Source organism: Tasmannia lanceolata, unplaced genomic scaffold (assembly GCF_043159265.1).
Source record: "Tasmannia lanceolata isolate RefF3 unplaced genomic scaffold, GAP_Taslan_0.1 ptg000005l, whole genome shotgun sequence".
Taxonomy (NCBI): Eukaryota; Viridiplantae; Streptophyta; class Magnoliopsida; order Canellales; family Winteraceae; genus Tasmannia; species Tasmannia lanceolata.
Window position 1 is genome coordinate 16,045,501 of NW_027518682.1, and position 23,743 is coordinate 16,069,243.

The following is a 23,743-nucleotide window of genomic DNA, read 5'->3' on the forward strand; positions in this document are numbered from 1 at the left end:
AAAGAGGCTTGATAGATCAAGTGGCTAAGATCATTCGATGATGTGAGATCAATGGAAGTGGATTGATTGTGATTTTGGGCAGCCATTGAAATACAACATGGTCGGGTCATTACGGCGCCGATCATCACATCAATTTGTGACTAAGGCAGATGGGACTATGCCTTAGCCTAGCCGGTAGGGCGTTGCCATTTGGATCAACTGTCTCGATCATACCAACATGGGGGGGGCCCAAAAGTGATTGTTAGGGAAGAGCCTAACAAGCACAGCTGCACAGTCTTTTAAATATTTATCTACCTAGAGCTATCTTCGAAGAAGTTGTATGAGGCTTTCTTGGCTGTTGCCGCCCAACATACTTTACGCCACAGCCACTTTGTCGTTGCCAATAGATTGAATTATTTTGGGGAATTGACATCAGCTATATATGATTTGTTTGGGAAATGATATGGTCGCCCCCTTTTTATTACTTACGAAAACCCCCTCTACTATAAAATAGTAGTCAATTAGTCATAATTCATAAATACACTTGAGGGGGCGGTCCCAGGTAAAAAAGAGGCCGATATATCACTTCTTTTTGTTTAATGTGGAAGGCAGAATTTAATGCAATACAGCTCGGTGGCAACGTGCTAAGCCGACTGCCTATTTAAGAGCTCGGTGGGTTGGTGCAATCTAATGGCCAGCAAAGTATGTTATGTTGTTGATTTTTTTTATTGAAAAGAAAAAACCAAGTTGTAATTCAAAATTACAAATGGTTGGAGTATTTTGTCATTTTATGATTTGTCTTTTGTGACTGACTTTGTGGTTTGTCCTTTGTGGCTCTCTTTGCCTTTTGAGCCTTTTAGTTCAAATATTGAGTTTTCCTCCCACTCTTCTAAAGTAAAGTGAGAACCTTTAGTCCTAGATGGGAGAAAGGAGGAGAAACTTATTGGCATATATATAGATCAACTTTTCTATGCCTTGTGAATGAGGAGAGGAAAAGGGTGCATGAGCCGTCGGATGGCCCGGTGGGCTAGACCATACCACATGCGCGCCGCCCGGCGCGGCGCGGCCAGCCCCTGGGCCCGAAACCCCTTTTCTTTTATTTTATTTCCTTTTCTTCTTTCATTAGTTATTTACATTACTGTGTTTATTTTTAACTATAGATTACCGTTTAAGATAACGCGTAATCGTGGTTTAGTGACCGTTGGGAAACATCTCTCACGCACTCAAAGAGTGCGACGTTTCACCCTAACATGTCTCTTAATTTTCTATTTATTCAGATTTGTGAAAAAACAGAAATATATCCTTTTGGAACGACTTTCTATTTTCTATTATCCTCTACCTTTTGATTTGTTTTCTACAACTTCTATTTTCTCCCCCAAGCTTTCTGATCAAGGCGACTTTTGGCTCATATAAGCAAGTTTTTAGGTATCCGGGTTGCGTGAGTGCACACCCCTGGAGCGAGAGTTGTGGTATCCTGGAGGCATACGCCGGGACACCCATCTGTACCGTTGATTAGTCATAGTAGGGGCGAGATTTGCCTTAAGGACTGAAGATTCTTCGTGCCTTAACTCGATAAGTGATCTAACGATTTTCTCTATTTGTTTACGGTTAATTCTTGCAGAGAATACTTGTTGTTGATTTCTGTTTTTAAAGTGAAGGGATTAAATCATTACAAGGTATTCTCGAATCCTTAAATTACAGATTTGCACATCATATTTTTAACATGTTATTAGTGCCACTTATCTATCGTGGACCCAATAGTGTCACCTTGAATTTACTATATTACCCCAATTGTGTATGGGGGACCCACAAGTGTCAGCTCAACCAGAAACATCAGGTTCAACACAATTTCGGATTGGGTTGGGATGGAATTTAAAAATCAGAGTCCTATTAGGATTGGAGAAGGGCCAGCCCAAATTTATTTCCGGTTATGTTAGGGTTGAGCTTTCAGGCAACCCGGCCGAGACCAAACTCGAACCCCCTTTTTTTGTTGTTGTGATTTTATCATGAACCGTGGATTTATATGGTTTTAAATTAGTGGATATCTGATAAGGTTTCTTGTTTCTACATCATGTGGGGTCCATCCTTAGCCTTCTACTATAGTACTAGAAAAGAGTAGGTTTTATGTTTAGGTTGAACCTAGACTGTATAGTATCTAGAATACCTTACGCATAGTGGAGAGTGAGAAAGGTCTCTTCCGAGGAAAATGAGAGGGGAATGGGAGATTAGCAAGGGGATTCCAGAATGGGTATTGGGGTAATCGGGCTGGGTTTAGATTCATCAAGAAAATTTATTGTAAACTTTTTGTTCTTGACCATAGTGGATTTATCATCGAGTAGGCAACTCTTTGCTAAACCGTATAAATCTCATTTGGGTGCCACTTCAGCAAAAAACTCCTTGTTTGGTTGCTAATATTACATTGAAATCCCCCTAGAGATGCCAATGCATGTCTCCATCAAAGCATGTATATTGATATGTCACCCTTGTCTCCTCACGATAATATCCAAGCCCAAAACCACAAAGAGGTAGAATTTTACTTAGATTTCTTAATAATGATGCTTTCTCCTTCTTTCTCTCTTGCTCTTTCTTCTATCTCTATATTGTTAATGACATCCTCTACCACTACTCTACAAGGTGGCCACTATTATCCGAGGTAAGTTCTAGGCAAATCCAATGCTTGTGTCTTCCCTGTTGACTAGCTACTAATTTCGCTACTCTCCGAGTTGATGCCACGCAACCAAACGGACCAACATTGACAATTGCTTTTCTAAAGCTTGTGGGGATTATCCAAAATGGAAATAAAGGGTCCAAACTCAATGCTTAATAGAAAATTAGTTTATATGCTAAACTGAAGGGTGCCCTTGCCAAAATAAACCCCAGGATGCCTCCATTGGATACACTTCATCAAAGGGCATTAATTATTCTATTTCTTTTGTATACTTCAGTGCTATTATAAATGCACTTAATTTGATGATGTGGATCCAACGGAGGGTACCCTTGCGGCTGATTTTTCCAAGGGCACACTTCAATGAGTACCCTATTAAAAGAATAAATTTCCAGTTCAAGTTAAATTTTGTTGTTTTTACATACGTTTTGTTAACTTGAGTAGTATTTTTTTCAAATAATGACAACAAATATGTTATGCATAAATATTACTCATAAATCAAATTATAGAGGTATATATAATATGTTGCCGATAAATTCCAAGAGCAAAGAAAAAAGCCTTAACCAATTGAGCTAGAGGCTCAACCCCAAAGGAGATATATGAGTATCATCCCCTAGATGGTTTAAACCTAATTCTTGATCGGCTAATCCAAACATTTATTTGATGGGCATACAATAAGTTAAATAGTTCTAAGCCTCCAATATGTGGTCTTTGAATAGGTGAATTATAACTTTGCACTCATGTAGAAAAACAGACGGAGAAGGCCTAAAAAAATAAATTATTTGGATCATTGAACAAGTGGCAGTCACTAATGTTTTATGACCTATGCACCTGCATCACGTAACAACTCTTGATTTTTCACTCCAAATTTTCACCCCCTTCATTATCTCCTGAAAATGACTTCATAAAAAAAAATTTGGGAAACTTAATTTCGGAATTAAATTACCTACATTCTCTAAGGGCTTAGTATCTTATCTAATCCCTAATGCATGCATCTTCTATTATAATATAGCTAGATGGGGTTTTCACTGTTCACACTGATGTGGACAGCTTCCCTTCTAGCGTGGATTCTATGTGCCACGCTCCCTTCAAAAGACGCAAAGAAACCCTCTCTCAACTACAGTTGGGCTTTGGATCAGTCCCAATGGCTGTAGTTTCCATGTTCTGATTTTCTGTTCATCATCATGGATGAGCCTTACAACTTATCTGATCAAACCATCCTGACCATTCAATTGGTGGAATGCAAAAATTGAAAGTCTAATTGACCATTGATGGTTGAGATTTGTAAGATTGTTTGGTTTCAGCAGACCATGTTTTATCCTTCTAATTGGGTTGATTTAAGATCATTTCTAATTAAATTCAGCAAAAACTCTATCCTGTCCTGTGTTAAGGAAATTCTAATTCAATTGGATTAGTTTACATCATTTTGTATTTGTTGTTGGATATAACTCTAGGTGTTTTTCCTCTTTAACTTCTATCATTTAAGTTTTTAGGGATATTCCTCATAACTGGGTCCGTGCGCTTTTAAATAGTTGGTTTCTTGTTGAAGATATTATTGTTTTATTTGTTTATAGTTGTGCTCTCTTTAATTATGTCTAGCAATCTAATTGGGGTAATCGGTATTGAGATAGGTCTGTGCCTTTAAAGCACTTAGATTTAGGGAAAATAGGAAAGCCAATGTCTGTAAGCTCTTACGTAGGCAATCATTGTTCTAACATTGACGGTCTAGATTGAAGAATGAGATAAAGAGTGAAATTACTAGAGTTACTAGAGTTGTGCATTGACCATAGTGATCAGTAAAAGGTATAAGGGTAAAATCATAACCAAGGTTTTAAATTTCGGTTTCGGTACAGGTTTCGGACCCCACAAATTTCGAAATTTCTCTCGAAATTCGACAGACAATCAAAAAGAATATTTTATTCCTAATCGAAATTCCTGAAATTTCGGGATAATTACAAAATAATTAAAATTTTCAAAAAAATGGTTGAAATCCCAAAAATTTAGCACGAAATTTCGACCAGAATTTCAAAATTTCGGTCGAAATAATGACACTTTTCGAATAAGTGCCATTTCGGTTTCGGTCTTATCTGGGATTTCGGTCGAAATTTAAAACCATGATCATAAGTTCATAACATCTCATCCCTTTTGAGGCATGGGTGATTAGTGTATCCCAGTCAACTACGTCACGTAGGTCTCGGTAATGTACTTGGTTAGCAGATTAAGCCAAATAGATGAGCTCTTTTATGGATGAAACTATGTAGATAATTTTCTATAAATAAGGTGTTGGTCTTTGCATCCATCTAACTGACCGAATGAAATCTTCACTACCACAGATCAGGCAAACCAGAGGCGTAGTAGAAGATCCAGCCCGATCGATCACCACTTTGGCTGATCGAGATAAGTTCTTAATCCACCTTTTGTATTCTAGTAAATTGTATAGTTAGATCAAATTATATTAATCTATCATATGATTTCCAGTAGATCTATTATTGTGATCACTGTATTCAAGATGCATGCTTTGAATACCATGATCCTAGGTTCCCAGTGCGTTCATTCTTTTGGTTTTTTTTTCTTAATATCTGGACTCTTGTTATTGTTTTATCTGTTAAATATTTTTCCCATTTCTTCCTCCCGGTCATAGGTTATTACTGAAGAACTCAAGAAGTCGGTATGAACCTTCAAAAAGTGGAACTCCATGAGCTACGCACATGTAAAAAGGAAATCTATCTCTTAACTCCTAAGTATGTGTTTTTCTTTGTTTAAATTCTGGTCTATTATGAATTTTTCTCAATTACTATCAAACGGTCACAAGATTTCCATTTTGCATATCTTATCTCATTGTTTTTTCTATTTTCCTTTACTTGTTCCATTTGTTTTTCAGTGAGTTGCATTGCATAGCCTGCGTAGATTCCAGCTCCATGTCGTTGTCTAAATGCCTAAGCTCACCTTTAGCATAACTATAAGTCTTGTAGTCGGTATCTGAGATACTCAACCTTTTGGATTCGACCAATATTCATTTGGGTTTTCACTTGTAGCCATTTTTGCTGTTTTCTGATGCTGAACTAAGCTGAAGACAATGGCTATAACATTGACAGATTTATCTTTTGAATGGGGCTTATTCTCTTTGGCAGCCAGTTAAAGTCACAGTCCAGGAACTCCAGTTTCACGGTACCTACTTTGTATTGTGGGACTGGATCTGTGGTCTACACTATTATGGATACAAGACTTGAAGCTTAATTGAAAACAATACTAGTCTCTATAAAATTAAGGTTGTTTAAAGTTTGTTTCAGTCTTCCATTGAGAACTTAATTGAAGGAGACTTACGAAATTATTGACTGCTTAACGGAGGAGAGAGGTGCGGCTCAGAGAAGAGGAGCAGTTTTTCCATTGAACTTCTGTATCTTCTGATTCACTTTTTTTTTCCATGGTGATATTTTATATATTCTCTTTTGCATTTGCATATTACACGGCATTCCAGCGCAATTGATCTAGACTGGTTAAAGTTCAGAAACTTCGCTGGATGGTAGCCACTTGGAGGTCTAACCCTTTAAATTTCCAAGTCCAAAGAAACTAAAATCGTAGAACCATTTTAGATTATTCACAGGCTTGTGACTGTTCAATACACGAGTGTTGATGATTATTTCTGAGTCACTGTGATGTTCCCTGAAATTGGAATCAACAGGTGGATATTGTTGTGGGTCCAAGACCCACGGCCAATAACATCAGCCAATCTACTACGGGCGAACACACGAAAATACCTAATATCTTGCACTTCAAGATGGAGACAATATATGCCAATAAACCACAACCACAAAAGGGAGGAAATCACAAGCACAAGAAGGCAAGAATATACATAGTTAACCACAATGGGCTACTCCACGGACAATGCAACACTCAATCCACTATTTAGAAACATAATAGTACAATGTTGTTACCTCAATCGATAAAATCCACTGATAAAACCCTTCCCCCAACCTTCTATGTAGCCACAAAATAACCTCAAAGTCTCTACACCAAGTACATAGAAAAACCCTCATTTGAGAAGTAGTTGGAAAAACCTCCAACACAATGCTTGTGCTACAATAGACAAAATCCAATGGAGAAGAACAATGGAAGAAGAGGAATACACCTTGATAACCAAGAGGAGGAGGGAATACCCTTTTTGCTTCACCACAAAAAACTTTGTAAGAGCCCAAGAGAAAACGCCTCTTTTTGCTCTAAACCTTCTCTTCAAGAAGAAACTTGCTTTTGCTTCACCACAAAAGCTCTCTTGGAGCTCCCACGAGAAAAATTCCCCTTGCCTTGCTCTAACCTTTCTTCTCACCTTCAAAATGAAGGACCTTGCTTTTGCCTCAACACAAAAGCCTCCTAGAGCCCCAAGAGAAAAACCCCTCTTCTTGCCCTAGATTTCTCTTCTCACGCTTGAGTAAAAGAACTACATTGAGTAACTAAGAATAAGAAGAGAAATCCTTGTTTTTGTTTCACCACAAAAACCCTCTTAGAACCCCAAGAGAAAGCCCATCTCTAGATTTTCGCTCTCTTCTCTTCTCCAAATATCTCAAGTTCTCTAGCCCTTCTTTTAAACCCTTTCTTGCCTTTACATATTTACAACATATTCTACTTAAAGATCAAGTGGGTCCCACTCCAAGAAAGAACTAAGAAAACAAAAGAAATACAAAAAAGTGGTGGTGATTGATTATACATCACCATTTCAACAATTAGTTCTGTTATAGATGCCATCGTACCTATTAATGCTCACTTCCTGTCGGAGTAACCACAAATTTCAGGGAAAACAAACCACATCGGTGTACACTCATAAAGCAATTTGTATTGGGCTTACAGAGAGGGGTTTTTACCTTTTCGAAAATGGTATCAAGGATTTATACAGAGAACAAGAAGTATCACGGTGAAATTGCAGTCTACATGCTTTGTGACATCAATATTGTTCAGTTGGTAGTGTACCGTTGTATTGAACTTGTTAAAGAGAAATTGAAACAATGCGGGTAAATGAATGATGCAGCCATGGCTTTTGTTATGTACGTCACATAATTCTCTGTAATCTTTCTTAAAGGTCATTGAGATTGGACTTCAGTGTTTTTTCCTTTTGAACAAAATTGTTGTAACATTTGGGCTGAACACCTTTTACTTTGTTTATTAGGGCATGTTTGGCAACCATGAAAAGAAATTGAAGGAATATTCATCTATCTAGATGTAAAGAGGGTACACAAATCAGCTGAAGGTCTAAGAAAAGCAGAAACAAACCAAAAGAAAACCACAATTTCAATCAAGATTAAACAGGACCACCAACACGCATGCAAAGAAAGATGGAACATGAAAAGCAGAAAAAAAATTGGAAATAAAAAACAGGTTAGAAACATAACGCAGAAAGAAAGATAAAAGAGGGGTCACTACACTTTCTTACCTTTACGTGCTAACAAACAAATGGTGTTCTCTTTGGGTGCAGCTCAAGCGAAGTGGTCCAGATGTAAAATAAAAAGGAGGAAAAAAAAAGTTGGGGTGTGTTTGAACTGAGTAATAAAAGTTGTATGACTGTTATTTCCAGCAATAACTTCCCATTTTGAATTTGAAAAGGGTGAAGGGGTCAGGCTTGGACGGCCTTGGCCATGCCAAAGGCAGCGGCGGAGGCAATGGCCCCAATGAAGGCGGTCTGTAGGGCGCTTCTTATAGGTCTGCTGCCAGTGAAACGACCCTTGGAGTAGCCAAAGAGGAGCAGGGCTACGATGGTCACGGCCACAGACGTGAGCACGGCCTTACGGGCTGTTGGGATGAACATGTAAGGGACTAGTGGGACTAGGCCGCCCACTATGTAGGCCAGGGCGATGGTCAATGCGCTCTCCAATGCTCTCCTTGGCTGTGGCTTCTCTAATCCAAGCTCGAACCTGTTCACATAAAAAGTATATACATATCAATTTTCTTTTTTCTATGCAACATGTATCCAAGTGATTTGGTCGTGCTCTACATTTATACCCACTTAGCAATGTTAATGGACCTGCACATTCTGATCATCTGATGGATACAAAACGTCTAGCTTAATTGGTGATGTGATCATTTTCTCTATGATTCTCCCACTTTACTGCATATTTGACTTTCTTTTTGGATAATTTACTGTTCGGGTTGCACCTAACCATCGTGACATAATTTTTTTTTCTCCAGACCGGTTATAAATACCATTGATCGCAGTCACCTTAGGACTGAATAGAGCTTTCGGGTTTCTCCACCACCATCTTGGGCCGCCTTTCACTGAGATTTGAGGGCCGCCCCAAAGGTTCTCCAGAATTACCTATGAACCTCCAGGTTTTGCACCAATTGGACAGGACTTGAGCCGGGCAGTTGGCTCCGTCAGACACCGACACGATTCAGAACCATGTACTAAGGTAAAAAATCGCGTTGGATTGGACCTGAACTTAGCCATAAAATTTGTTGGAACATTTTAGGTGGATTTGAAGCTGCTAAGGTACAAAAACATGAGTTAATATACTAAATAAAAGAACATTTATGGAGGCTATTTTCAATCCGGGTGCAACTTGGGTTGATATTTGGGAATTTGGGTTGAGCTTTTACCATAAAATCAACTTGGGTTTTGGCAGATTCCAATTCATTTTTTAAGCAAAAGCTCAGCCCGACCGGACCAAAATTGCACACATAATATTCAGCTAATTAAACCACTAATCAACACAATTTCCCCCCTAAAACCCTAATCAAGACAAATTTTCCTCATTACCACTGAATCATGCCCGAAGTAGAGTCTCTCTTTACTCTTCCCTAACCAAAAAATTTCAATGCTTGTATGTAATTCAGATTAATTGCTTTATTTACATGTACTATTTTACTAGGGAAAATGATATCACCACAACCATGTTATTTATAATATGCACTAACTCACCTTCTCCCATAAACTTAACCATCTGTTACAATTCCCAAAAAGCTGTCAGCAGCCATTGACAACGATGTAGGACGTTTTGTTGTTTTTTTTATCTCTTTAGTTAGTTAGGATGAGATTGTGTTTAGAGATAATGTTTATCCTTATCTCTCTCTAGTTAGTTAGTTTGAGATAGAGTTTATCTTAGATAGAGTTTTAGTTGGAGATGAATTTGTTTTCCATAAATATGGAATTGCATGTGTATGTAAAATCAGATGATTCATGATGGAATAACACAATTTACAGATTTTTAATCTTTTGTCTGGTGGATTCAAGAGTTTTTATCAAAGGAGACGGTGCTCTTCTTCTACGGGGCCAAAGACCTTGATGACCTTTTATCTCGAGATAGAGCTTCAACAATCGGGTCAGGAACATCCTGCAAAAAGCCAAATTGGCGCAAACACCGCATAGAAAGAAAAGAAGTCTGCACCCGAGCGAGCCTGCGAATGAGTATACGAATGAGACAACAAGCAGCAAGCGAACTTACGTGAGAGGGGCCTAGACGGTGTTCTTCACCTTTTCCGCACACCCGCCTATGTCAAAAAGCAGAATAAAGCAAATGGGACAAGTTGATTTCGTGCCTATTATTAAAACTTGGTTGTGCTGTTATCATTTGCCACAAATAAACTACCCAAAGGTCCCAAGCGCACACTAATACAGGAGAAAACATTCTCAAACAGACAAACCGTGTACAATATAGGCAGGACCTAGAGTACTACAATAGAGGGTCCCATTAAAAATGGATCCGGATCGTGACCCAGAACACTAAACAAGATCCAAAGAATACTCCAGGCAGGATCCTGTCAAGATGGGATCTAAACGGATCGGGACTGCACATAGGTCCCTAATTCCCTACGTCAATACACACCAGTGTTTAAAAACTCCTTGACTCGGCAAGGAACTCGCCCGAGTCGACTCCTTTTTACATAAGCTGCATTTTGCATTGCACCACATCCGCGTTCCGCATTTTGTCGTTCAGAGACCATGTCAACTGTGTCAACAGCGTTCTTGGCCGTGAGTCGACATGGATTTTTCTTGGCCGTGTTCCCCGTCAAATCCGCGTTTTTAAACACTGGTACAGAGAGAGAGAGAGAGAGAGAGAGAGAGCTCACTTCATCATGAATTCAAGCCATGCTTTTGGATTCTTGCGGAGACCGTTAACAACGGGGCTGTATTCATGTGCTTCCAGCCCGTATTCTGACAGTATCTCTGCTATCTCCGCTGCCTCTGCATTTCAGTTTTCTTTTTTTTCTCAATAATTGGAAACAAAATAACACCATTTATTTAGTTTACAAAGAAGGAGAAATATAAAAGAAGAAGAGATTTTGAAGGGTACCAACCTGCTTCGGGGACGTTTATAATTTCTTCTTGCTCTCTCTTCAGTTCTCTCATGTAGTGATCCGCTTCGCTCTTAGCTGCTAGGTAACTGCCATTAGAAATTAGGAGGACAAAAAAGTCATTTCACAATGTTTGTATTTTGAGGAAAAATATTAGGTAACTGCTAGGTATCTGCCTGGTGATCAGAACCGTTGATCCGAACGGCGATGTATCTAATATTGAAGATGAAGGAAATAAATGACAACCCTAGAAATTAACAAGAACAAAAGGTAGAGAACAATGGGAAACGAGAGAAAACCCTCTGAAATGTATCTAATATTGAAGATGAAGGAAGATGGAAAAGTGTGCACCCTCCCAAACCCATGGAGATAGCTCCGGCAGCTACTTCAGCAAGACCAGCTGTTAGTATAATGGAGGAAGAGGCATTGGCTCCCGAGAGACCAGCGGCGAGGGCGAATGGTACGGTCAGACCATCTGAAACTCCGATTATCACATCTCTCACTATCTCTCTCGCCGTGAAATGCTTCTCCGTGTGACTTCTAAGAAGAGGCTTTAGTCCCTCTTCCAAGTTTCTACCCTCCGCCATTAAAGAAGATCTCGAATGCTCTGTTTTTCCTTTTGTCTTCTTTTTGTTTGGGTTTCAGTTTCAGTTTCAGTTTCAAATAGAAGAAGGAAACAGTTACGTGGAGAAAGAGGAAGAAGAGTGGTGGTTTTTGTTGGCGTTTTTCTTTTAAACTGTAGTGCGTGTTTTTTTTTTTATATATATTTGTTTTTGGGTATTGAACTTTCTGTCATTTACGATTCTGCCATCGAATGTTTGTGAATTTCCAAGTTCCAACTGAAACGAGAAGAATGATCTGGTACGAATCCTATGCCTTGCACCGGTTTGATCATTGATCTGGACCGTCCAGTTGGGGGACATGGCCCGAATATGGTAGGAACGTTGTTGATTCTACCCTTTGCCAGAGCATGGTGGGGCCAAGCACTCTTCTAGATTGAAAAATCTCTAATTCGTTACAGGGGCATGTTTGTTATTTTGTTAGAGGGATAAGGTGTATTTTTATCTTTGAAACAAAGGCTACTGATAGTGGCACTACCGTATTTTTATAATCGCACTAACTAGCTATCAAAAGCAATTAAGAAAGAAAAGACAAGGTGAGTTAGTGCAACTGTCAAAACATGGTAGTGCCAAAATCAGTAGCCAAAAGAAATGGTTATCGTGAAGGTTTGTTTTGTTGTCTTCAGTTTCTATTTAAAAAGACAAGAAAATGGTATTCTACTGTTCTTCCCTGTGTTCTGTTTCCTAAACAAGGTGCATGTAGGACAAAGCCTGACGGATATCCTACACATTTCTTTGTGTTTACTGATTTCGATGATATTTTCACTCCCCCTGCAGTACGCATGCGCTCCCCTTATAACGTGAACAGTGGCAACTTTAACGCTTTTTGACGTCAATTCACGTTCAAAGGGGAGCGAATGCGGACTGCGGGGGAAGTGAAAATATCATTGGTGTTTATTTATTGTTTTATGTACGTACCGGATAGATAGAGCCACCTGAAAATAGTATCGTTTTCTTTGTCGTCATCTAAATTATGGTCCCTATACAAGGGGTACGTACGACAAAATATTTTATGGACCATGGAATTTTAAGGGACCGTTTGGATATATATGGAAAAAAATTTCTATGAAAATGAATTCCAGCATCTGGTGAAGTTATGTTCAATGGATCTGTTTGGGCAGTGATAAATCGACTCCCCATGTGTCTATCTCTCTCCTCTTTCTCTCTCTAACCCAGAGGAGAGAGAAAGACACATGGGGAGTCGATTTATCACTCCCCATCTTTTTTCCAAAATAAAAATGTTTCCCTGTTTTCAAAGGAAAATTGCAAACCTACTATACCCTGGAAATTTTTTTCCTATGGAATATTATTTTCCATGGATTTTTGGTTCTTTTGCATTAATTTTTCATCGGATCCAGACCCAATTACTGTCCTTTTTCATTAGTTTAGAGGTAGTTCTCTTTGTTGTGACTTGTGTGGTGCCCAGTGAGAAGAAATAAAAGTAATAATATAAAACATTAATAAGAATATTTGTAGGCTACTAATATTTTCACTAACATCTTTTGATAACGACAGTAACTCATCTTGTCATCTTGTCCACCATTCAGGAAAAAAAAACTCATCTTGTCTTTTCTTTTTGTAAGTGGTTGCTAAGAGCTTCTTGGGAATTGTAATAGCTGGTTAAATAATAAAAGACAAGGTGAGTTCTTCTTATTATCGTCATAAAGTTGGTAATATGAGGCAATAAAAAGATGTCTCTATTTGTAACATGTATATAGATAGGAAGGGTATTTCCACATACCCCTCTTCTTTGTCTATACATGTATTACTCTTGATTCTCTTCTACTTGTAGTTAATAATCAATTTTATAAGCTAAATGTGATTATGTTGGACCAAATACCTAATTTGTTAGGTTGGTTACCTAAAATAATTTTAAATCTTTAGACATTGGTAAAAGGCTCTATTCCTCCTGGCTCCTGTACCTCAACCGAGAGCTCGGAGGAAATTTTGTGAGAAAGATTGAGAAAATTTCATTATAGATTTTCGTACTTGTGTGTGTGTGTGTGTGTGAGAGAGAGAGAGAGAGGTAACACGTTCGGCCAAATTTTATGGCTATATTTCCGCCCGGGTTACCTCATTCTGCAAATTAATCATAACCAAACGCCTGAATTGGCGTCCGATACCGATTCTGATCCTCAATTCTAGCAATCCAAACACTCTCTTAAATGAAGGGTGAAGACGGAAAGGTGTAAACTCTCCCCTTGTACTACGAGGCAATAATGAATCATTACAATAGAGGACTACGTTGAAGAGATAAGCAGTCATTCATCTCTTCTGGTGGTCACAAACGCTTAACTTGTAAGCACATAGCATGCAATCAATCATGACAGAAGCTGAGGGATCGTGAAGAAGACCTTGACAAGTTAATTAGCTTCGTTAGTACTGTCTTGGATTGAGGGCCGTCTTCTAACAATTATTCCATGGGTTGGTTAAGAAGGATGTTCTCCCTACTGGGACTATTCTCCATGGGGATAACAAATTAACAATCACCTTTAAGAGAGGATTTCACGATCGAACCACTGAAGTAGCCTAGAAATGCAGGCCTTGGTGGAGGTGGTGCTATGGAGGGTGGACATGAGAAGATAGGGTTTCAGGTTTTGGTGGTGAGGGAAGGGAAGGGAAGGAGGAGGCCAAGGGCATCCTGAGTTCCTATCCCTCTATAGGATAATGAAATCTCTCTAGTCCGAAATTTTAGTACACAGGATTTTAAAAAACAAGATAGTTCTGGAAATAATTTATTCAGGATAGAGGTTAGTATGGATGGGAGATAGCAAATCTATCCAAGAATAAAATAGGGGAAATGCATGATTTCAGCGTTACCATGCTTTGATAATGATGCGCGAAGCATCTTAACGTTTAGTATTTAAAGTGCTGTCAGAATAATATTACAGTTATCAAAAAGCTCTTAGAAGCCGTTAAATAGTAAATGACAAGATGGGTTGCGCATCTTTATCAGAAAATGGTAGCGCTGTGTTAGACCTAAAATCGGTAACAGGTACAACAGTGATGTAAGAGCTGAGCTGGATGACTAGGGGAGCTGAGTCCTGAAGGACCGGAGTGAACGAGGAGTGAGGTGGTCGAGAGAGAGTCCTGCTATGAGGGCTGAGTCCTGCACAAGGCAAGCGAGGTCAGAAGACCAGACCGGGTTTTACTCCGGACAGGCCCTTCGACACTCAAGTCAGTATGAGCATGAGTGAAGGGGAGATGTCTAAGAGTTTAGGGAGAGAAGGGATTTTCGCATTACCCATTGGTCTGAGCTTTGATCCTGTATTTATAGGAAAATCTGGTGAGGTGTCCTGGACAGGTGTCCAGGACAGGTGGCGGCCTGTGAGAGGCTGCAGCTCACCTACTCTGGGACAGGTGACGGCCTGTGAGAGGCTGCAGCTCACCTACTCTGGGACAGGTGACGGCCTGTGAGAGGCTGCAGCTCACCTACTCTGGGACAGGTGGCAGCCTGTGAGAGGCTGGTGTTTTCACACCCCATCAGTTGCCCCCCAGTTTTCCAAGTCATTGAGAGACTTGGGAAAGTGTGATCAATCGATTCTCTTAACGGGTAGGCGTTGTCTGGGAGTGAGTCAGAAAACTAAGTTCAGAGATCCAGTCCGGAGTCCGGCTGGAAGTGGAGTCCGGAGTCCGGCTGGAAGTGGAGTCCGGAGATCCAGTCCGGAGTCCGGCTGGAAGTGGAGTCCGGAGATCCAGTCCGGAGTCCGGCTGGAAGTTAAGTCCGGAGATCCAGTCCGGAGTCCGCCTGGAAGTGGAGTCCGGAGATCCAGTCCGGAGTCCGGCTGGAAGTTGAGTCCGGAGATCCAGTCCGGAGTCCGGCTGGAAGTTAAGTCCGGAGATCCAGTCCGGAGTCCGGCTGGAAGTTGAGTCCGGAGATCCAGTCCGGAGTCCGGCTGGAAGTGGAGTCCGGAGATCCAGTCCGGAGTCCGGCTGGAAGTGGAGTCCGGAGATCCAGTCCGGAGTCCGGCTGGAAGTGGAGTCCGGAGATCCAGTCCGGAGTCCGGCTGGAAGGTGAGTCCGGAGATCCAGTCCGGAGTCCGGCTGGAAGGTGAGTTCGGAGATCCAGTCCGGAGTCCGGCTGGAAGTGGAGTCCGGAGATCCAGTCCGGAGTCCGGCTGGAAGTGGAGTCCGGAGATCCAGTCCGGAGTCCGGCTGGAAGTTGAGTTCGGAGATCCAGTCCGGAGTCCGGCTGGAAGTTGAGTCCGGAGATCCAGTCCGGAGTCCGGCTGGAAGTGGAGTCCGGAGATCCAGTCCGGAGTCCGGCTGGAAGTTGAGTCCGGAGATCCAGTCCGGAGTCCGGCTGGAAGTTGAGTTCGGAGATCCAGTCCGGAGTCCGCCTGGAAGTTGAGTCCGGAGATCCAGTCCGGAGTCCGCCTGGAAGTTGAGTCCGGAGATCCAGTCCGGAGTCCGGCTGGAAGTTGAGTCCGGAGATCCAGTCCGGAGTCCGGCTGGAAGTGGAGTCCGGAGATCCAGTCCGGAGTCCGGCTGGAAGTGGAGTCCGGAGATCCAGTCCGGAGTCCGGCTGGAAGTTGAGTCCGGAGATCTAGTCAGGAGTCCGGCTGGAAGTGGAGTCCGGAGATCCAGTCCGGAGTCCGGCTGGAAGTTGAGTCCGGAGATCCAGTCCGGAGTCCGGCTGGAAGTTGAGTTCGGAGATCCAGTCCGGAGTCCGGCTGGAAGTGGAGTTCGGAGATCCAGTCCGGAGTCCGGCTGGAAGTTGAGTTCGGAGATCCAGTCCGGAGTCCGGCTGGAAGTTGAGTCCGGAGATCTAGTCCGGAGTCCGGCTGGAAGTGGAGTCCGGAGATCTAGTCCGGAGTCCGGCTGGAAGTGGAGTCCGGAGATCCAGTCCGGAGTCCGGCTGGAAGTTGAGTTCGGAGATCCAGTCCGGAGTCCAGCCGGAAGTGGAGTCCGGAGATCCAGTCCGGAGTCCGGCTGGAAGTGGAGTCCGGAGATCCAGTCCGGAGTCCGGCTGGAAGTGGAGTCCGGAGATCCTGTCCGGAGTCCGGCTGGAAGTGGAGTCCGGAGATCCAGTCCGGAGTCCGGCTGGAAGTTGAGTCCGGAGATCGAGTCCGGAGTCCGGCTGGAAGTGGAGTCCGGAGATCCAGTCCGGAGTCCGGCTGGAAGTTGAGTCCGGAGTCCGGCTGGAAGTTGAGTTCGGAGATCCAGTCCGGAGTCCGGCTGGAAGTGGAGTTCGGAGATCCAGTCCGGAGTCCGGCTGGAAGTTGAGTTCGGAGATCCAGTCCGGAGTCCGGCTGGAAGTGGAGTCCGGAAATCCAGTCCGGAGTCCGGCTGGAAGTTGAGTTCGGAGTCCGGCTGGAAGTGTAGTCTGGAGATCCAGTCCGGAGATCCAGTCCGGAGATCCAGTCCGGCTGGAAGTTGTAGTTCTGGAGATCCAGTCCGGAGTCCGGCTGGAAGTGGAGTTCGGAGATCCAGTCCGGAGTCCGGCTGGAAGTTGAGTTCGGAGATCCAGTCCGGCTGGAAGTTGTAGTTCTGGAGATCCAGTCCGGAGTCCGGCTGGAAGTGGAGTTCGGAGATCCAGTCCGGAGTCCGACTGATTTTTGTCGTCTTGCGTCCAGTCCGGTTCGGACCGGACTGATTTTTGTCGTTTTGTTGAAACGCGTTATATCCAGTTCGGCTTTTGCCGGACTGATTTTTGTCGTCTTGCGCCCAGTCCGGTTCGGACCGGACTGATTTTTGTCCTGTAGCGAGACGCGTCATATCCAGTTCGGCTTGAGATGAACTGAATTTTGTCCTGTAGCGAGACGCGTCATATCCAGTTCGGCTTGAGATGAACTGAATTTTGTCCTGTAGCGAGACGCGTCATATCCAGTTCGGCTTGAGATGAACTGAATTTTGTCTTGTAGCGAGACGCGTCATATCCAGTTCGGCTTGTGATGAACTGAATTTTGTCCTGTAACGAGACGCGTCATATCCAGTTCGGCTTGAGATGAACTGAATTTTGTCCTGTAGCGAGACGCGTCATATCCAGTTCGGCTTGAGATGAACTGAATTCCTGTAGCGAGATGCGTCATATCCAGTTCGGCTTGAGATGAACTGAATTTTGTCTTGTAGCGAGACGCGTCATATCCAGTTCGGCTTAAGATGAACTGAATTTTGTCCTGTAGCGAGACGCGTCATATCCAGTTCGGCTTGAGATGAACTGAATTTTGTCCTGTAGCGAGACGCGTCATATCCAGTTCGGCTTGAGATGAACTGAATTCCTGTAGCGAGACGCGTCATATCCAGTTCGGCTTGAGATGAACTGAATTTTGTCCTGTAGCGAGACGCGTCATATCCAGTTCGGCTTGAGATGAACTGAATTCCTGTAGCGAGACGCGTCATATCCAGTTCGGCTTGAGATGAACTCAATTTTGTCTTGTAGCGAGACGCGTCATATCCAGTTCGGCTTAAGATGAACTGAATTTTGTCCTGTAGCGAGACGCGTCATATCCAGTTCGGCTTGAGATGAACTGAATTTTGTCCTGTAACGAGACGCGTCATATCCAGTTCGGCTTGAGATGAACTGAATTTTGTCCTGTAGCGAGACGCGTCATATCCAGTTCGGCTTGAGATGAACTGAATTCCTGTAGCGAGACGCGTCATATCCAGTTCGGCTTGAGATGAGCTGAACGGCTTAGGATGACCAAATTTTATTGAACTTGGGTTTCCGAGCAGCGAGTACCCTAGTTTTAGCGAACTGGGTTTCCAAATAGCAAGTACCCAAGTTTTAGTGAACTGGGTTTCCAGGGTACCCAAGTTTTAGCGAACTGGGTTTCCAAGTAGCGAGTACCCGAGTTTTAGTGAACTGGGTTTCCAGAGTACCCGAGTTTTAGTGAACTGGGTTTCCAAGTAGCGAGTACCCGAGTTTTAGTGAACTGGGTTTCCAGAGTACCCGAGTTTTAGTGAACTGGGTTTCCAAGTAGCGAGTACCCGAGTTTTAGTGAACTGGGTTTCCAAGCGGCGTTGGTTTTTGCATCCGGGCTGGTTCCGGACCAGGAGTGTGCTCCCGATCTTTGCGGAGACGAGCCGTGGCGATCCACGCAGCGAGTACCCAGTTTTAGCGAACTGGGTTTCCAGAGTACCCGAGTTTTATGAACTGGGTTTCCAAAGAGTACCCAAGTTTTATGAACTGGGTTTCCAGAGAGTACCCAAGTTTTATGAACTGGGTTTTCAGAGAGTACCCAAGTTTTATGAACTGGGTTTCCAGATACAAGAGGGAGACTGAGTCTGCAAAAAGATTATATTATTCATATTAACATAAATTTAATTTACAAAATCACCTTTCATGCATGACGATTTGACTTAGTGAGTTGGTGCTGAGTGCTGCTGCTGAGAGAAAAGCCGATCAGAGCGACTTTCTCACTATCTTCTGGGCATAGTGGGATGGAGATGAGGTCTTCAACGGGTTGAGTCCCCCTGAGTTCGTCCCTGACATCGAGTAGTTCGATTGGCAGTGATTCCACTGCATTTTTGCCTTTGAGTGCCATCGCATAGCACTCCCTGGATTGGGGTTGATCTCCTCGAACTTCTCCCACGCCGTTGGGGGTTATGAACTTCATCTTTTGGTGATAACCCGAAGCCACTGCACGAATCAGGTTCTTGCTAGGCCGTCCTAGGATAGCATTATAGACCGAAGTGGCCCTTACTACCAGGAAGTTGACCATGGCGAACGCCTGGCAGGGTGGCTCTCCGATAAGGACTGGGAGCTCAATCTGCCCCTCTACTTTCACCATCTCTCCGGAGAAGCCAAACAGATCTGAGCTTGCCGGCTTCAGGCGGTCATCGCCTATCATCATCTTCAGAAAGGCGTGATAGTATAAGATATCCGCAGAACTCCCATTGTCAACCAGGATTTTCTTCAGCTCCCAGTTGGCGACGAGAATAGTTAAGACTAGGGCGTCGTCGTGAGGCAGTATGAGGTTGTCCAAATCTGCATCTGAGAAGGAGATCTCGTTCTCTGTCCTCGTCTTTTTGCTGGTTGTGTGCACGGCGTTAACTCGCCGTGCATATGCTTTGCGGGCGGTAGAAGAGGTGCCCCCAGCTGCAGGCCCACCCATAATTGTACCGATGACCCCCCTTGGCTGAGGTTGGGGTGCCTCAGGCTGCGCATTGCCCAGCTGAGGGGTTTTGTCCCGAGCAGGGGGCTGCTGTGATCTTCGAGGGCTGCGGCCCTGGGGGCTCTTTCCTCTGCGCTCTTGGTTGCGGCTGTCAGTTCGGATATACTTTTTCAAATAGCCCCGGCTGATGAGTTGCTCAATTTCCTGCTTGAGTTGCCAACAATCATCTGTGTCGTGGCCGTGGTCCTTGTGGAACCGACAGTACTTTGAAGGATCTCTCCTGTTTCCCTTGGAGATCATTCTAGCAGGCCACTTCACGAACTCTTCTTCGCTGATCGCCGCCAGTATGTGCTTTCTGGAGGTGTTGAGAGGCGTGAAGTTTTCTTCTCTTCTCTGAGGAGGCGGAGACTTCTCTCTCCTGGGAGGTTTATCCTCCCTGCGCTGCTTAGGGAGATTCTTCTCTTCAGAGGTTATCCTCCGATTTGAATTAAGAGCTGCCAGTGTTTCTTCCACCGTTATGTACTCTTCTGCCCCGGCCATAAGATCCGCTAGTGAGTGCGGATTTTGTCGAGCCACCGCTCGACGGAAATCATTAGACTTGGCGCCTGCGAGGAGCGCATTCATTGCTGCTGAGGGATCTAGATTTGGCACTTGAAGTGCCTCCCTGTTGAATCGGCGGACGAACACCTTCAGAGGCTCGTTGTCGTCCTGTCGCAAGGCCATCAGGGAAGCTGTTGTTTTCCTTGGCCTGCGGCTGCTCATGAAGTGGCGGACAAGATCCTCTCCAAAATCATCAAAATTGTTGATGGAGTTCGGTTTGATCCTGGAATACCAGTCTCTTGCCGCGCCAGTCAGCGTCGTTGGAAACGCTCTGCAAAGAAAGCCATCGGAAGCTCCGTGAAGGAGCATAATTGTTCTGAACGTTTCCAAGTGGTCCACGGCGTCTGTAGTGCCGTCATACTGAGGGACGGCGGGCATTTTAAACCCTCTGGGTGTTGGGGCACCCAGAACATCATCAGTGAATGGCGTCCTACTTGAGAACGCCCTGGAGACGGGCCGGCTCTGGTCCTTCGCCAGTTCCTCTATCCGATGGTCCATCTCCTCCATTCTCTGTAGCAGCGGATCCGTCCTGTGGTCCAAGGACCTGATCCTTTCCACCGACTGGCTCGCCGCAGAGCCGGATTGGCTCTCCCGACTCATACGACGAGGTCGGCACTTCGCTGGTGGCGCGCGATCTTCATGAGCTCGGCGCCTCTGTGCGGAGGGGGAACGCGACCTTTCACGGTGCTGAGGCTCTGTTTGGGCATGCCTCGTCGCGGGGTGAGGGACTTGTCTGGTGGAATGATGAGTTCGGCCCTCACCATGGTGTGATGACTCTCCCCTGTGGACGTCTGGCCTTCCTTGGACAGATCGCGGAGCCTCTGGGGGAGGTTGAGGGGGTACTTGAAGTAGTTGCTGGTACTGCCCAACGAGGGCTGTCATCTGCTGAAATAGAGCTTGAACCTGCTCCGGGGTGGGCAAAGGATTCAGATGTTCTGAGCGAGCCGGGCTCTGATCTGCTGTAGCAGAAGCTGCTACCACTAGTGATGCAATTCGCTCGCTCCGGGTCCTGCGGGGTAGCGCGGTTTGGGTAGTCCGCGCCCGCGCAGTAGGCATCCGCGTACTCTTGCGTCCTGCCATTTTTGTGAGTGGGATGTGTAAGGACAGCTTTTAGTTCTGGGGTCCCACGGATGGCGCCAATCTGTTAGACCTAAAATCGGTAACAGGTACAGCAGTGATGTAAGAGCTGAGCTGGATGACTAGGGGAGCTGAGTCCTGAAGGACCGGAGTGAACGAGGAGTGAGGTGGTCGAGAGAGAGTCCTGCTATGAGGGCTGAGTCCTGCACAAGGCAAGCGAGGTCAGAAGACCAGACAGGGTTTTACTCCGGACAGGCCCTTCGACACTCAAGTCAGTATGAGCAGGAGTGAAGGGGAGATGTCTAAGAGTTTAGGGAGAGAAGGGATTTTCGCATTACCCATTGGTCTGAGCTTTGATCCTGTATTTATAGGAAAATCTGGTGAGGTGTCCTGGACAGGTGTCCAGGACAGGTGGCGGCCTGTGAGAGGCTGCAGCTCACCTACTCTGGGACAGGTGGCGGCCTGTGAGAGGCTGCAGCTCACCTACTCTGGGACAGGTGGCGGCCTGTGAGAGGCTGCAGCTCACCTACTCTGGGACAGGTGGCAGCCTGTGAGAGGCTGGTGTTTTCACACCCCATCACGCTGAATTCATTTCCCTAAAATAAACCTAGGCTTGCTATCCCTATGGCAAACAGCCCCACTTAGAAGGATGGTATTATGGGAACCCTTCTAGGGCTTTCCTACGCCCATAGGGGCCACAAGTGAGGGGGAGCGTTCAAGTATAAATGAATAAATAACACCAACTCTAATAGCCAGGCAATAGTAAAGTGGGGCCACTAGCTCAATGCTCCAGTGATATAAAACCATTTATTTTCTTGGGAGTGTTATGGATGGCCAGTGTCCAAAATCCGCCAATGACCAAGTTACTCGTATTAAAAGATTCTAACCCTCCAATTTTTAGAGGACCGCTGCTTGTTTTTTTTCAATAAAAAAAAATAGAATCGTTTTAAATATGGAGTTTTCTCCATAGCCCATCCATCATAGGGAGGCCGACCGTTGCTTCTTCTTCTTTTTAAATAAAAAAAATAGAATTGTTTTAAATATGGAGTTTTCTCCATAGCACATACATCATAGGGAGGCTGATCATGCCCCGATTGTTTTAGATTTTGAGAATTGATTTTGAGTCGATACTGATCATTAGACTCAAAATTGCATTTAGGTTTTAGTTTGATGGTTAGTTTTAGACACAACCAAGTTCTCAAAATCCTAAACAATCAGGGCCATAGAAAATAAATGATTTGGATCATTGAGGAAGTGTAAATCTAGCCCTTCCCCGACCCCGCAATGGCGGGAGCCTTGTGCATTTGGCCGTCCTTTATCATTGAGCAAGCGTCCTCACTTGTACTTTTGCCCACTCATATTTTATCTTACAAAAGCCCTTTTTTCATCAACTATTAGAAATTTTTTTTTTTTTTGGGGGGGGGGGGGGGGGGGAATAACCTTTAACTGCTACAAATTAGAAAAGTGAAAAAAATAGCAAGAGATGATACTATTTCTTATTTTGGCCCGTTAAACGCAAGGGTTATGTAGTGAACAGATTTTTATTGCCATAGACCAATGCCTATTGCACAGATCAGTAGTTGACAAGTAGGTTAATGGCTTTGATCACCATGCACGTCGGACATGAAGAGAAATGAGTTTCAATGGAATGAACATGGAAGGAAGTAGAATAAAAGCGCTCTCCCGAAGCCAAGGGGCCAAAGTTAATGAGACCCTGGAGACTACCAGGGATGTCCCCCGGTTAATCTAATCTGTCACCCGTGTCCCATCCCTATAAAATCCAAGCAAGAAAGTGGAATTTTGCTTAGATTTCCTGAGAATGATGCTTTCTCTGTCTCTCTCTCTTATCTTTTTATATTGGTAATGATATCCCGGCTACTACTCTACAAGGTCGACAAGACAACAACCAGACACTACTTACCACTATTCAACGAGGTAAGCTCAAGGTAAATCCAATGCTTGCCTCTCTTTATTTACTACTTACACCTCTAATCTACAAGATAAACACCTTATGTTCTTTTTGACAGCAAGTAGAAGACCCTGGACAATAGCTTTTATCTTTATGATATGGATTTTTTTCTCTCCGGTATGTAAAGGAGAAGGTGATAAGAGGCTGATCAAACGTTTATGCCGCCCAAAGCCGCTTCATCAGCAGTGAGAGATGCATATGCATTTAATTCGACGCACATATATAAGAATCTGATTATTGATCAAGTAGGCCATTACATTTATGGTCAATTCTTACAAATTGTGACTATCAGACAATCCTAATTGTTGATCAATGTTCTTCCTTACTCTACCTTTTCCTTTGACCACGTGATTTTATGAGCGATGGATTTGATGTTCGAGTTATATTGGTGGTTTTTTGGTTATGGCCTGCCCATGCGGTGGCCTGTTGTCAAATCAACAGCCTCAAAAACATACAGCTGCACGATGAGATCGTCCATGGAAATTTGATAGAGAAGTTC

The 23,743-nt window shown here is 43.8% G+C and overlaps 1 protein-coding gene and 1 long non-coding RNA gene across 2 annotated transcripts; one reads left to right on the forward strand and one right to left on the reverse strand.

Moving 5' to 3' along the window:
- The first annotated feature begins 5,240 nt into the window (after window positions 1-5,240).
- LOC143877698 (uncharacterized) lies at window positions 5,241-9,842 on the forward strand. The gene is made up of 3 exons (XR_013250723.1): window positions 5,241-5,385; window positions 7,803-8,701; window positions 8,819-9,842. It is a non-coding gene; the product is annotated as an uncharacterized LOC143877698 (long non-coding RNA).
- Window positions 8,037-11,591, reverse strand: VIT1 (vacuolar iron transporter 1). Its single transcript, XM_077379892.1, has 4 exons — window positions 11,273-11,591; window positions 10,925-11,010; window positions 10,697-10,811; window positions 8,037-8,544 (listed from the first exon to the last, which is right to left on the reverse strand). Exons 1-4 carry the CDS (start codon window positions 11,506-11,508, stop codon window positions 8,247-8,249), a joined length of 735 nt encoding a protein of 244 aa, XP_077236007.1. The 5' UTR covers window positions 11,509-11,591; the 3' UTR covers window positions 8,037-8,246.
- Between the last annotated feature and the right edge of the window lie 12,152 nt (window positions 11,592-23,743).